Source organism: Elephas maximus, chromosome 13, assembly GCF_024166365.1.
Source record: "Elephas maximus indicus isolate mEleMax1 chromosome 13, mEleMax1 primary haplotype, whole genome shotgun sequence".
Lineage (NCBI taxonomy): Eukaryota > Metazoa > Chordata > Mammalia > Proboscidea > Elephantidae > Elephas > Elephas maximus.
The window spans coordinates 80,718,653-80,734,790 of NC_064831.1; the positions used below are offsets into that span (position 1 = coordinate 80,718,653).

Consider the following 16,138-nt stretch of genomic DNA (forward strand, 5'->3'; position numbering starts at 1 on the left):
CTTTGGCACTGCAGAACTGAAAAAAGAAAGGGAGGTGCAAAAGAATAAACAAAAAACATAACAAGAACACCTAGGTTACAAACAAAAAATTTAACTACTAATGGTCTTCTTGGGTTCCTGGTGGCACAGTGGTTAAGAGCTCAGGCTACTAACTTAAAGGTTAGCAGTTCAAATCTACCAGCTGCTCCTTGGAAACCCCCCTGGAGCAGTTTTACTCTGTCCCATAGGTTTGCTATAAGTAGGAATCAAATTGATGGCAACAGGTTTGTTTTTTTGTTTTCGTTTTGGTTTAATGGTCCTCTTAAAAGCATCTAATCCATACCTTTCTCAAGCTCACAGGTCAGGAGGTGGGTGTTCATGAGGTTGGGAGGGCTTTCCTGCAGGCTCCTTATCACTATATGAAACACGCGCACCCATGGAAACGAAATACTGCTACAGATAAACAACACTGCTGAAGCATGACCCAAGAATTACCTCATTTCCTACAAAGCTAAAAGTGGAACACATCCCATCCGGGCCTTCTCTTTTGAGGATGAAACAATTGAGACTTTGTTTCAGCGGCCATCAAAAAAGGAACCCTAAAAGTGCACTGGCTGAGCCAGCCAAGCCCAGTCCAACACAGATGTCATCTTCTCAAGGAAGCTGGCATTAGCAGTCTATGGCGGAAAATATAAAAATAATTATGTTTTGCTACTTCAGTTTTGCATGAAAACATTTGAGAACGTAGTGTCTCTTTCTTCCCTTTGAGTGGCTACAGCAGGGTTTAAATTTTCTTTTTTTTTTTTCAGTCTTAAGAAATAGGAGAAAGGATTATTTGCTTAAGTTGGAACCCACTGCTAGTTTTTGGTGATGTAATGGTAGATGGCAAAATGGTGAAGGTGTGAAACTTCTCTACGTGTACAGGATTTCAGCAGGAGGGGCAAACAGCAGGCACAGAAATGTTATCATGTGCATTTTTGGGAGAGGAAGTGTCCGATTAATGCTAAAAAACTGATCTACTGTCCAACCTACACCTCTAAAGCGGTGTTTCTGAACCTATTTTTCATTGTCATTCCCCTCTAGGACCCTTTTTAGACTTTTTCCCCCTTATTTATTTCTTGCCCCATGTAATTTTAATACCATAAACCTGTTGCTGTTGAGTTGATTCTGACTCACAGCGACCCTATAGGACAAAGAAGGATTGCCCGCAGGGTTTTCAAGGCTATAAATCTTTACGCAGGCAGACTGCCACATCTTTCTCCTGCACAGTGGCTGGTGAATTCAAACTGTTAAACGTTCAGTTAGCAATTCAGCACTTAACCACTGCCCCACCAGGGCTCCTTTTAATACCATAGATATACCATATATTTGTTTTATGTGCTATATGTATACCAAACCAAACCCATTGCTGTCGAGTCAATTTCAACTCATAGCGACCCTCTACGACAGAGCTGAACTGCCCCATAAGGTTTCCAAGGAATGGCTGGTGGACCTTTTTGGTTAGCAGCCAAACTCTTAACTACTGTACCACCAGGGCTCCACTATATATATATATCTATATTTTATACATAATTATCTTTTTTATTTACATGGGATCAAACTGACAACAGCAATTTCAAAGATTAGATAGGAACCTTAAGGGGCAATGAATTTGTGTTAATGAAGGAGGAACAACTCAGAAAAGGAGGCTGAGAACAGTTAAGCAACGTGAAGACTATAATCAGCATCACTACATGGTGTACACAGAAACTGCTGCTTTAGTGTATGTTTTGCTGTGCATATTGTCAACAACAACAACGAAATTAAAAAAAAAAAGTCTAAGAGACCTTTTTGCCCCCCACAAGCCAATGTTTACCCCCTCAGGGGTGACACTGCCTTACCGAGAATGCACGTGCTTAGGATTTCAACGCCACAGGCACACTACCAAGGTGATGAAACATACAGATCTTTCCCCATAAGGATTACAACTGGGGACAACAGACAACAGATTTTTTTCCCCTTCAACTACTTCTCAGTTTTTCTTCCAGTATAACCACTAAATAATGACTAGCATTGGGACAGTAATTTAGCTTTTTTAAAATATAAAATCGTATTTATCTAGAGGTAGCCTACCTAAGGCAGGATATTTTACAACAGGGAGGCTATCAGAAAAGGTCCGATAAAAAATAACTGATTACTTGGGGGTGGAGGGGGGTATATCTTCTCTGAATAGGCCCGTTAAAAGCCTATAACTTCTTTTCCAGTATGCTCTTCGATTTGGTAATCTCTGGGCACCTGCTGCTAGAAACAGTGTGGGCTCATAAGAACTGAGAGACACATAGTGCTGTAACTGTAGGACGGACTACTTACTGAAGCCCAGGCTGCAAGCACTGATTTTTAATTAAACCCAAAAGGACTTCTGATCATGGCAAATGTATTTTTTTTTCTTTCTTTTTTTAATGACACATCTATTTTGTATGGTATCTTCCTTTTGATGAGTAAGAAAGGAAAGAAAAAAACAAAAGAGCAAAGTCAAATTGAGTCAATGTTTGCAGTTTTCCTGTCAAACAAGAACCCATGTTGTGAATTCTAAATAACAGACATAATGAAAAAAAGTTTCATTTTATGAGAGAATCTGCATCAAAAGCCTTTCATAGAAATAGAACGGAGTATCCACTAAACATCCTGTCCTATTTTTCATTCCGAAATCATTGTTTGCTTGGTCTAAATTCACATTTTAATTAGTAAAAGTAAACAATAAAGTAGTAGTCTATATCCCCCCAAGAATTATCTTGCAAGGATATTCAGATTTCTTTACACTGCTTACCTGTTCTACATAGGTCTTTTAAATTTTTTTAGCTTCATCTCTACAGAGAAATTTTTGGTTAAAATGAGATTTTTTTGTTTTTGTGTTTTTACAGGAAAGGATAACAATGGAGATATTTTATTTTTATTTATTACAAAAGCGACACATTTTGTTATTAAAGGTGTATTTCCATTTCAGAATATGTTTTATAGCAAATTACACTGTTGAACGAGCCACATCATAGATACCTTAAATGTAATATTTTCTGGGGAAGTCAGAACAACTTGACCAAGGCAAGGTCACGGAAGCTTCACAGACACATCCAAACTCCCTGAGGGACTGAATTACTTGGCTGAGGGCTGAGGACCATGGTCTCGGGGGACATCTAGCCCAATTGGCATAATATGGTTTATAAGGAAAATGTTCTACATCCTACTACGGTGAATAGCATCTGGGGTCTTAAAAGCCTGTGAGTGGCCACCTGAGATATTCCACTGGTCTCACCCTGCTGGGTGTAAGGGAAAATGAAGAAAACCAAAGACACAGGGAAAGATTAATCCAAAGGACTAATGGACCACAACTACTACAGCCTCCACCAGACTGAGTCCAGCACAACTAGATGGTGCCCGGCTACCACCACCCATTGCTCTAACAGAAATCATAACACAGGGTCCCAGACAGAGCTGGAGAAAAATGTAGAACTAAATTCAAACGCACACACACTCAAAAAAAGACCAGACTTACTGGTTTGACAGAGAACGGAGAAACCCTAGAAGATGGCCCCTGGACACCCTTTTTAACTCAGTACTGAAGTTATCCCTGAGGTTCACCCTTCAGCCAATGATTAGACAGGCCCATAAAACAAACAAAAATACATGTAGCTCAACCATGTACACAAGACTAAATGGGCACACCAACCCAGGGGCAAGGATGAGAAGGCAGGAGGGGATAAGAAAGCTGGACAAATGGAAATGGTGAACCCAACGTTGAGAAGGGGAGAGTGTTGACAAGTCATGGGTTTGGCAACCAACGTCACAGAAGAATATGTTATTGTTTAATGAGAAACTAATTTATCCTGTAGACCTTTATCTAAAGCACAATAAAAAAGTATATATATATAAAATAAAATATATGTAATAATTTTATTATAAAACTTGTTTGTCCTTCTCTGGTGTTAGTTAGCACAAAGATGGCTTTGTTTTCCAAAGAAAGGATATTCTTTTCAAACAATCTTCAAAATTTTTAAAATATCTGTATCTATAAAAAATTAAAAAAATATAAAAGTAAAATGCTCACTGTAAATCATTCAAACAACCGTAGAAAGATAAAGTAGAAAGCGAAAGTCTCTACCTACCTGTCCCCCTTTTTTTTTTATTTTATTGTGCTTTAAGTGAAAGTTTACAATTCAAGTCAGTCTCTCACACAGAAACTTTTTACATCTTGCTACATACTCCCAATTGCTCTCCCCCTAATAAGAGAGCCCGCTCCCTCCCTCCACTCTCTCTTTTCATGTCCATATGGCCAGCTCCTAACCCCCTCTACTCTCTCATCTCCCCTCCAGGCAGGAGATGCCAAGACGTTCCTACTCTTAACATATTTTATTAAAGAAGGGAAATCATACCATATGTCTATAGCCTTTCAATGATAATAAGCCAAGGAAAGAGTGCTTTAAAAAGCCTTTATAAACTGATTTACAATAATTTTTTAAATCACACAATCCACTGTAAACTTCTCATTAGAAAACAAGTAAGAATGTATAGAAAGAGGGAGAAAAAAAATGGGACTATAATTTCAATATCTGAGGTCAAAGTTTTTTTTAGTAGACCATTTAAAAATGTCTTATTTCCACCCCAAATAATAAAAGGTCATAGACGAGCATCAAGTAGTATCTACCTTTTGAAAGTCAATCAATCAATCATCTAGTTTTAGTAAAAATTAAAATGTCACAAAATATTGACAGTGAAACACGCAGAGAACTCAAGAAAAATCAGAGCCAACAATCTGGATGAAACACGACATTAACGCAAGAACATGACACAAAAGCTCTTTTTCTTTCTCAGGTCAGCTAAAAGGACTACGAATTGCAGAGCCAGTCCTCGCATGAACAGAAATGGTGCAAAGACATCCCTATGGGCAGCAGCTGCTGCAAAAAGACCATGAGCATTCACCCAGTAACTGCGATGCACAAAGCACTGTACAAACTTCCCATGAACAATCGCGACTGATCTGACGCTGCCCTGGGCTGGCAGACAGGAAATCTGAGGCTCAATACAGCTAGCTGACGCAGGCAAGTCATCAATGGTAGCTCTGGAAAGAGAACAGGGACTCATGCCCCAGGCCAAGAATTCAATTCAAGAAGGCACAGACACCTTTTGAGCTTCTTTAAAAAAACTAAAAGTGGGGTGGGGGGTGGGGGAAAGGTGGGTGTAACCTTTCTAGAAGGCTTCCCAGGCCTAGAATGAATTTCAATATAGTGGAAACGTTTTCCATGTTTGAAGAGCAGTGAACAAAGCAGACAAACATCCTTGCCCTCAAAAGCTGACAGTTTAGTAGGGGTAGGTAGGAAATAAGTAAGACCTGTAGTGTGTCGGAGCCCTGGTAGCGTAAGGGTTAAGGGCTACGGCTGCTAACCAAAAGGCCAGAAGTTCAAATGCACCAGCTGCTCCTTGGAAACCTTTTGGGCAGTTCTGCTCTACCCTATAGAGTCGCTATGAGTTGGAACTGACTCGACGGCAATGGGTTTTGTTTTTTTTTAAATAGCGTGTTAGATGGTGAAAGTGCAACGGTGAAAAATAAAGCAGGGAAGGGAGGAGGGAGTGCTGAGAAGCATCGGCTGTTCATGTATGTAAGGTGGACAGGAAGGGCCTCACTGAGAGGGGGTATCTATGCAAAGACCTGAAGGAAGAGATGCAACGAGTACATGAAAGCAGATTTAAGACAGTTTAATTCTAGGCTAGAAAAGTAACTCTGTGATATAAATAAGAAATTGAAAATTACCTTAATCCTAAAAATGACCCTATCTTTATCTCTCCACAACATATTACTCAACTAATTCAGATGACAGCTGGTGAAAAAGACAGGGAAACAGAAATCTCATCCACGATGACCAGGGCAGTAGGGTCTATTCATGAATCTCCACTGCTTAATTAATGAAGCCCACCCAAAAAACCCAGTGCCGTTGAATGAAGAGAGCTTGTAATTCACCAACTAGGGACCCCACGGGCGCCCTTACACAACTATCTCAGGCTCACATGTTAAAGTGCTGCCTTACATTTGGGATGCCTGTACACGAGGGTCTTTCAAGTACTCTAATCCTTTGTTACCTCTGCTGTGATTTTTGTTGTTGTTAGGTGCCCTTGAGTCAGTTCTGACTCACAACGACTCTATGTAAAACAGAACGAAATGCTGCTAGGTCCTGCGCCATCCTCACAATTGTTGCTGTGCTGTAATTAGGCGCCTCCTATCTGTAGCCTAACTGAATTCAGGTGGGCAGCAGAAAAATATTCAAGCCGAGGCGGGGCAGGGGTTGGGCCCCATAGGCACGATAGAGATATAGGAAGTGGGTAAGGTCATAATTTAAGGGGAAGAGAGCTGACGGGTAGCAAGTGAAGGAGACAGCAGGTACTAAGTAGGACTGTATGCCTCAAGCAAACAAGGTAGAAAGGGTTTCCTCTAATTTGGACCAAATCAGAGGAAAGCAGTAGAATAAAACATCCATTCTGGTGGGCTGGAGTCTGCAGAGAAAGGGTACTAAGAATCTGTAAGCCTAAATGGACACTCAGCAACGGGTGCAGCTAGAAAAGAGGGGCACAGGGATACATAAGGCGGAGTTAACCAAAGACAAGGGAAGAAATGGGTACACGCAGTCAGAAACGTAAGTTACTTAAGGATCTGCTATAAACATAGAGCACTCTAGGCTGTCGCACAAGTAGAGTGGGTTTGTGAGTCCATGGAGAGTAAATGCCTGCTCGTCCATTCTAAATTAAGTACCTGGCCAGTGAGGGTGTCGAAGCTGCGGGGTACATCCCTCTCTACCTTCTGACTGAGGAGCACAGCTATGACCTATGGTCACATCTTCTTCATATCTGTCCTTTCTCCTTATATCTACTTGTATTCTCCTTAAATCTACTTACATGCTCCATATATGTGTGTGTGAACACGTATACATATATACACACACATACACGTGAAACATTAACTCCTACAGTGTTCCTAAATTCAGGAAGAATAAAGTTTATAAAAAGGATCTCTACTCTTTTCCTACTAAGAACCCCAATCAGGGACTGATCCCACCCAGCTGAGCTGCGTCTAGCCATCGCTAACACTTGCTACATGTTCAGCAGCGGTGATACTGGATGACACCTGCTAGAGGGCCAACCTCTAGTTCCAGATAAGCCTTTCTGACAAGATGCCCATCCCAAGAAACAAGATGACTGGGCTTTCAAAGGTACCCAGTACTCTTCAGAAAGGACATCAGTGTCTATCTGGAATTCTTCATAACCTTTCCTATCCTTAAAGTTTTGAGGGACAATATATTCCTAGAACTATCAGGAAGCTTTAAATCCTTTATTTTCAAAATCATTTTTCCCAAGTAGGAAGATAAATACAGCTTTCAAATGTCTTAATCCCAATTCTTTTTTATATATATAATTTTTATTGTGCTTTAAGTGCAAGTTTACAAATCAAGTCAGTCTCTCATACAAAAATTTATAAACACCTTGCTATACACTCCTACTTGCTCTCCCCCTAATGAGATAGCACACTCCTTCCCCCCACTCTCTCTTTTTATGTCCATTTGGTCAGCTTCTGACCCCCTCTGCCCTCTCATCTCCCCTTCAGACAGGAGATGCCAACATAGTCTCATGTGTCTACTTGACCCAAGAAGCCCACTCTTCCCTAGTATCATTTTCTATCCCATTGTCCAGTCCAATCCCTGTCTGAAGAGCTGGCTTTGGGAATGGTTTCTGTCTTGGACTAAAAGAAGGCCTGGGACCATGACCTCTGGGGTCAGTCTCAGTTAGATCATTAAGTCTGGTCTTTTTACGAGAATTTGGGGTCTGCATCCCACTGCTCAGGGGTTCTCTGTTGTGTTCCCTGTCAGGACAGTCATCGGTTGTAGCTGGGCACCATCTAGTTCTTGTGGTCTCAGGCTAATGTAGTCTCTGCTTTATGTGGTCCTTTCTGCCTCTTGGGCTCATAATTACCTTGTCTCTTTGGTGTTCTTCATCCTCCTTTGCTCCAGGTGGGTTGAGACAATTTTTTTTTTTTATGTGTACTGTTTTTAAGCACTTTATTTTTTTTATAATTTTTATTGTGCTTTAAGTGAAAGTTTACAAATCAAGTCTGTCTCTCACATAAAAACTTATATACACCTTGCCACATACTCCCAATTACCGTCCCCCTAATGAGACAGCCAGCTCTCTCCCTCTACTCTCTCTCTTAGTGTCCATTTCACCAGTTTCTAACCCCCTCTACCCTCTCATCTCCCCTCCAGGCAGGAGATGCCAATATAGTCTCAAGTGTCCACCTGATCCAAGAAGCCCACTCCTCACCAGCATCCCTCTCCAACCCATTGTCCAGTCCAATCCATGTCTGAAGAGTTGGCTTTGGGAATGGTTCCTGTCCTGGGCCAACAGAAGGTCTGGGAGCCATAACCACCGGTGTCTCCCAGTCTCAGTCAGGCCATTAAGTCTGGTCTTTTTATGAGAATTTGGGGTCTGCTTATCCAACTGCTCTCCTGCTGCCTCAGGGGTTCTCTGTTGTGTTTCCTGTCAGGACAGTCATCGGTTGTAGCCAGGCACCATCTAGTTCTTCTGGTCTCAGGATGAAGTTCTTCTGGTCTCAGGGTGAAGTAGTCTCTGGTTCATGTGGCCCTTTCTGTCTCTTGGGCTCATAATTACCTTGTGTCCTTGGTGTTCTTCATTCTCCTTTGATCCAGGTGGGTTGGGACCAATTGATGCATCTTAGATGGCTGCTTGCTTGCGTTTAAGACCCCAGACGCCACTCTTCAAAGTGGGATGCAGAATGTTTTCTTAATAGATTTTATTATGCCAGTTGACTTAGATGTCCCCTGAAATCATGGTCCCCAAACCCCTGCCCCTGCTACACTGGCCTTCGAAGCATTCAGTTTATTCAGGAAACTTCTTTGCTTTTGGAGACCAATTTCTTAATCCCAGTTCTTGAATGCAGTATGATTTTCAGGATTTGGTAGGCACCAGACATTAAGTTAATTTATATAAAACAGCACAGCAACGAAAAAACTGGCAATCTGATCCAATACCAGCAAGACAAGGTACTGGAAGTGCTTCATAAATTAGTAATTTTTTACACCCATCTATATCAGCAAATCAGCAAAGCAGAATGAGTGTTATATAAAATATTGGCTTAAAAATGTTTTGATAAGAATTAAATCCATTTTATTCTCTAAAGGAAAATAGTTAAACTGTCAGCTTTAAGGGGTTCTACCCTAAATGTGCCCCCTTTTGTATTCTGATGAAAAGTGGTTGATTGTTAACTTGGAAGCAAGATCAGTTAAGAAGCTCATCCTCAAACCAAAATCAGCACCTTCAGACGCTGGAATAGGCCAAGAGACAGTGATTATTTTCTCAACAGTGTCTGATGGAAGTAGTGATGACTTGACGACTTTGTACAGAATTCCTGGTAAGTAAACATTTTCCCCTTAATTCTGTTAAACTTACAAGTGCAACTATGATTAATCACTCATTCCACCATAAATTGTAATTTCTAATTTGGGGAAAGTCCAGCTTTTATGGAAGATTCTGTTTCTCTCACCCATTTTAAGAAACCCGTTACCAATTGTCTTTTACATTTGCCACCAGTAAATTCATAATCCAATCCGTAGTCACACCACAGTAGCCATGTATCTTGTATGTATGTTTTAGTTTTCCCAAAAATGCCAGACCTCCAATAAAACAGTAAATCCTGATTTTTATCTTTCAATTTGTGGCATCATTTTATCTCACTTATTTCTAGTTAGGCTCTGATTTTTGTGGAACAAGCAAGATATAAACAAAAGTCAGTATCTATGTGCTTAAAACAAATACCTGATAACAGTAGATCACGCTGATTTATTTTTCCTACCACTCTATACTAACGAACATAGAAGGAAGTGTTCATGAACTATGTACAATTTTCTAACACAATAAGATCATGCTTATTTTTCATAAGGCAAGTATGATTCTATTCAAATACTTACCAGGAGCAATGGTCTCCAACGTATCGGCACTGATCTTTCGAGTGCTTGTACAGTGATGGAGGGTAGAACCCGAAAATACCAAGTAAAAAACTACATCATCTTCAACTTTATCCTCTTCAGCAAGCAATACTGTAACAACACAATCGCCCTAGGAAAGGAAAAGAAGATATAGCAAGCTTGCATTAGTAAGGCTCCTCTTAGGAGTCTATCTTTATAAAACATTAAATTTAGGGTAAAATCAAACACATCACCTAACCTGTGCTCCCATTCTAGTAGGCTTATACAAACGCCACGCCACTTACTATGTGCTAAGCAGTGGTCTAGTCATTGAGAATACAGAATTAAGCTGAAGATAAGACAGATGTCCTCTTTAAGCTTATACTGTAGCGGAGATGGTTAGATAAGTAAACTAACAAGATAACAATTTGTTTATTTACATAATGAATGGGTAAAAAGGGCAGAAAACTATGAAAATCCAAAAATAAGGCAGAGGATGGAAGCGGTATATTTAATAGTTACATCCTCATACTCAGAACGTTCCTCAATCCTCGTGTTCCAGCTGCAGCAAGAATTCTCTCAATGCCAACTCCCGCCATGTCCCCAGCAAGAGTATAAAGGAGAGCCTATAACAGGCCTGCTTGGAAGTGGTGTGGTGAAAAGAGCATGAGCTTGGAATCCAAGTAAATCTGGGTTTAAATCCCACCTACAAAGGCTTTACTTAAATCCCAAGTCAGCTTCCTTGACTATAAATAGAGATAACACCTTCCTTCCTACGGCTAATATATAAAAACTCATGGAACATGGTCAGCTCTCAGTCTATGTTAATGTCCTTAATCTAATTAAATGGAAGTCCACTTTTCTAACAATTCGCTGACCACCTGGCATCCCTGCTCTTCCTTATACCATCACCCCCATTAAGCCCTTAGAATCAAACAAAAATATTGTGCCAGTAACTCTGCCCATGATTCAGATACTATTTAGAAGTTAAGACATCTCTTTCCTCTGGTTGCGAATATTCCTCTAGCAGTTATGTACACTGATTTTTTTACTGAAGCAAGTGGCTAAATAAAAAATATATTCTGTGAAATACAGTCCTAATTACCATTTTCTCAATCATAAACATTATGTAATTTGTGTTGTACTCATAAACAAGATTTTAAGGCACTCAGGACAATTATGCAAAGCAATTTAACAAAAAAGCCAATTTAAAGAAAGCCAAGTCATTTTAGCAATAAATAGAGGAGAGAATTCTCATTATTTACAGCATTTTTTCCTTTCTTTTTTAGCCATAGTAAAGCCCACAGGAGAACCATGCCACCCTGTGGCCATAACTTATTTAGCGGAAAGTAGTATTTTACTGAAAACTGAAAACCAAAGACTATAAACTCAAACCTAAGGTTAAGTCTAACAGCAGAAATGCTCCAGTTGATCAATTCTGGAAACAGAGTCAAATTATTTCCCAAAGACCTGAGTTTCTATTTTGTGTGGTATTTAGTACATGGTAGGTACTCAAATCTGTTGCATGCAACATATAAAAAGTCCAAATAAACTATAATCCCGAATAAACTGTAAATTACTTGATTGCAAAGCGAATTATTAACACAAATGCTGAAATCAGGGAGTTCCAAGGCATCCTAACACAAGGAGTATCAGTAAGCAGAATTATATGACTGACTTGAGTAACCACTCAGAATTATGTAACTAGTCTTAGATATATAGTTCCTTTCTAGAAAATATTTTTTAATTACATTGTGGTAAAATATATATAACAAAAAATTCACCATTTTAACAATCTTTAAGTGTACAATTCAGTGACATTAATTACATTCACCATGACTACTATCCATTTCCCAAAGTGTTTCATCACCCCAAACAGAAACTCAGTACCCTTTAAGCAATAACTTCCCGCTTTCCTCTCCCCCAGTAAGCAGTAATAAACTTTTGTCTCTATGCATTACCCTATTCTAGATATTTCATATAAGTGGGATCATACAATATTTAACCTTTGTGTCAGATTATTTCACTCAGTATACTGTTTTCACTATGGTAGCAACTATCAGAACTTCATTTCTCTTTATGCTGAGTAATATTCTGTTGTATGCATATACCACATTTTGTTTATCCATTCATCTGCTGGTGGGCAATTGGGCTGTTTCCACCTCTTAGCTATTGTGACTAATGCTGCAATGAACACTGATGTACAGTATCTGTTTGCATGCCTGCTTTCAAGTCTTTTGTGTATATGCCATATGCTGGGTCATATGGTAACTCCACGTTTAACTTTTTCAGGAACTATCACTCAGGCTGTACCATTCTACACTCCCATCAACAATGCACGCGGGTTCCAATTTCTCCACATCCTCACCAACACTGTGTTTCTGATAATAGCCATCCTAGTGGGCGTGAAGTGGTATCTCATTGTAGTTTGGATTCGTACTTCCCTAATGACTAACGGGAAACCCTGGTGGCGTAGTGGTTAAGTGCTATGGCTGCTAACCAAGAGGTCAGCAGTTCGAATCCACCAGGCGCTCCTTGGAAACTCTATCGGGCAGTTCTACTCTGTCCTACAGGGTCGCTATGAGTCGGTATCGACTCGACGGCAGTGGGTTTGGTTTAATGACTAACAGGAGACGTGGTGGCTCAGCAGTTAAGAGCTTGGCTGCTAACCAAAAGGTTGGCAATTCAAATCCACCAACCACTCCTTGGGAACCTTATGGGGCAGGGTCATTATGGGTCAGAATCGACTCAAAAGCAACAAGTTTGGTTTCTGGTTTAATGACTAATGAAACTGGATGTGCTTTTTGGCCATTTTTATATTTCTTCGTGGGAGAAATATCCTTTGTCCATTTTTAAATTGGGTAGCCTTTTTGTTGTTGAGTTGTAGGAGTTCTTTACATTCTGGGTATTAACATTTATCAGATACATAGTTCCCAAGTATCTTCTCCCATTCTGTAGGTTGTCTCTTCACTTTGTTAATAAAGTCCTTTGCTGTACCAGTCCAACTTATCTATTTTGTCTTTTGTTGCTCATGCTTTTGGTGTCATATATAAGAATACATTGCCAAAAACAAGGCCTTGAAGATTTACTCCTATGTTTTCTTCTACGAGTTTTATGGTATTAGTTCTTAATTTTCATATATAGTGTGACGTATGGATCCACCTTCAGTTTTTGTATGTAGAGATCTAATCATCCCAGCTCCATTTGTTCAAGACAGTATTCTTTCCCCACTGAATGAAGGACTTGGCACTCATGTCAAAAATCAATTAACTATAGATGTATGAGTTTATTTCTGAACTCTCTATTCTATGCCATTGGTCTGTATGTCTATCCTTATACCAGTGCCACAGTTTTGGTTACTGTAGCTTGACAGTACATCTTGAAAGAAAGGAAGTATAAATTTTCCTACTTTGTTCCTCTTTTTCAAGATTGTTTTGCTATTCATGGCCCCGTGCCATTCCATATGAATTTGAGGATTGGCTTTTCCATGTCTGAAAAAAAAGGCTATTGGGATTCTAATAGGGACTGTGTTGAATCTATAGATTACTTTGGGTAGTGCTGACATCTTAACAATTTTATGTCTTCCCATCCATGAACACAGGGGTCTTTCCATTTATTCTGGTCTTTAAGTTCTTTCAGCAGTGCTTATAGTTTTCAGTGTACAAATCTTTCAACTCCCTGGTTAAATTTATTTCTACACATGTCATTCTTTCAGATGCTATTGTAAATGGGATTGTTTTCTTGATTTCCTTTTCAGATTGTTTTTTGTTGGTGTATAGAAACACTACTTATTTTTTTTTTCATCTTGATCTTGTACCTTACCACTTTTGCTGAATTCATTTATCAGCACTGGGAGCTTTCTTGTGGAGTCTTTCAGATTTTCTATATATAAGATCATGTCTTCTGTGAATAAAGATAATTTTACTTCTTCCTTTGCAATTTGGATGCCTTTGATTTCTTTTCCTTGCCTAAATGCTCTGGCTAGAACTTCTAGTATAATACTGAATAGCAGTGGTGAAAGCAGGTGTCATACATTGAACTGTGTCCCCACCCCACCCCCCCGCCAAAACATCTGTCAACTTGGCTAGGCCATGATTCCCAGTATTGTGTGATTGTCCGTCTACCATTTTGTCATCTAAAGTGATTTTCCTATGTGTTGTAAATCCTATCTCTATGGTGTTAATGAGATGGAATTATTGGTGGTTATGTTAATGGGCAGGATTCAATCTACAAGATTAGGTTTTGTCTTAAGCCAATCTCTTTTGAGACATAAAACAGAGAAGCAGCGGAGAGACAGGGGACATCATATGACCAAGAAAGTAGAGCCAGGAGCATACGTCCTTTGAACCCAGGGTCCCTGCCCTGAGAAGGTCCTACAGCAAGGAAAGATTGATGACAAGGACCCTTCCCCAGAGCCAACAGAGAGAGAGAGAAAGCCTTCCCCTGGAGCTGGCATTCTGCAATTCAGACTTCTAGCTTCCTGGAAACCCTGGCAGCGTAGTGGTTAAGTGCTACAGCTGCTAACCAAAAGGTCGGCAGTTCGAATCTGCCAGGCGCTCCTTGGAAACTCTATGGGGCAGTTCTACTCTGTTCTATAGGGTCGCTATGAGTCGGAATCGACTAGACGGCAGTGGGTTTGGCTTTTTTGTTCGTTTGTTTTGGTTTCTAGCTTCCTAGGCTCTGATCTGAAAGAATAAATTTCTCTTTGTTAAAGCCATTCACTTGTGGTATTTGTTACAGCAGCATTAGATAACTGAGACAGTGGGCATCCTTGTCTTGTTCCTGATCTTACAGGTTTTTTTCCTTCACAAAGGCCCTTTATCATGTTGAACAATTTCCTTTCTATTCTTAGTTTGCTGGTGTTTTTACCATTAAAGGATGTTGGATCTTGTTAAATGCCTTTTCTGCAATCAAGATGATCAAGTAGGTCTTTTCTATCATTCTGTTAATGTGGTACAACACAACGATTTTTCTTATGTTGAACCACCCTGTATTCCTGGGGTAAATCCCACTTGGTCATGGTATATAATCCTTTTAATATGCTGTCAGATTTGGATTGCTAGTACTTTATTGAGAATTTTTGTACCTACTAAGGTTTATTCTTTAGAGCACAGGCTGGCAAACTACAGCCTAGTGGCCAAAATCAGCCTGTCATTTGTTTCTGCATAGCTCATGAGCTGAGAAAGGTTAATAACACATTTTCTAATGGTTGGATAAGAAAAAAAAAAAAAAAAAAGAATATTCCATACATGAAAATCATATAACATGCGAATTTCAATATCCATCAGTAAAGTTTTTGTTGGAACACTGCCAATAAAATTCATTTACATGCTGTCTACGGCTTTCACACTACCATAGGACATGGTGGGGCTGAATGGTTGCTACGGAGACTGCATGGCCCAGAAAGCTAAAATACTGACTCTGTGGACCTTTACAGAAAGTTTGCTGACCCCTTCATTAGTAGCTGACTTCTGTCACAACTCTGCTGGTATAACACAAGACAATACATAAACAAATGAGTTTAATTGTGTTCCAATAAAACTTTATCTACAAAAACAAGTAGCCCACCCACAGGTCTAAAGCCCTGCTTTAGAGCCAAGAAACCATAAAATAACGGTCAAAAGAAAACAGATGTGAGTGTATTTTGGCCATTTTAATAATAATTTTCTCTCGTTTTATGACTTGAGACCAGTTCTTGGGATTTAAACATATATAACTGTTTCACAGGGTTATGCAATCCAAAATGAAATATCAGCTAAGGTAAAACTGGTAAAATAGGTATCTTCTCAGTCACTGTCCTTCAGATTTTATTCTAGTCTTTGGACAGTCTCATAAAAACAGGCCTGGGGAGAAAGGGTATTTAAACTCCAACGCTTAATATATATATAGTTTATATGCTCATTGTTCTATAATTGAGAGAAAAAAAAATTAATACGCAGTTTCAGAACTCCCAAAAACTCTTTTTAAAATATTTTGTAATACTGAATACCAGCAAAGTGGATGCTGAAAATGGTACTGTGCACTATTGGTGACATTTTTCTTTTTTTCGTTTCGAAAGGAATAATAAATTTATACAGAAAAATCCAAAATCTCATTTCATATTCCTCAGCCAATCTCACTTTTCTTCCCAAAGATATTCAACCCTATTTACAGTTTGATAT

The 16,138-nt window shown here is 39.5% G+C and overlaps 1 protein-coding gene across 8 annotated transcripts in view; it reads right to left on the reverse strand.

Moving 5' to 3' along the window:
* Positions 1 to 16,138, reverse strand: part of AKAP13 (A-kinase anchoring protein 13) — a 395,855-nt gene that overhangs the window by 224,667 nt on the left and 155,050 nt on the right. For all 8 annotated transcript variants that reach the window (XM_049905678.1, XM_049905675.1, XM_049905676.1 and 5 more), the window contains exon 3: positions 9,981 to 10,128. In XM_049905678.1, coding sequence (XP_049761635.1) covers positions 9,981 to 10,128 — 148 coding nt within the window. The remainder of the gene's footprint in view (positions 1 to 9,980; positions 10,129 to 16,138) is intronic.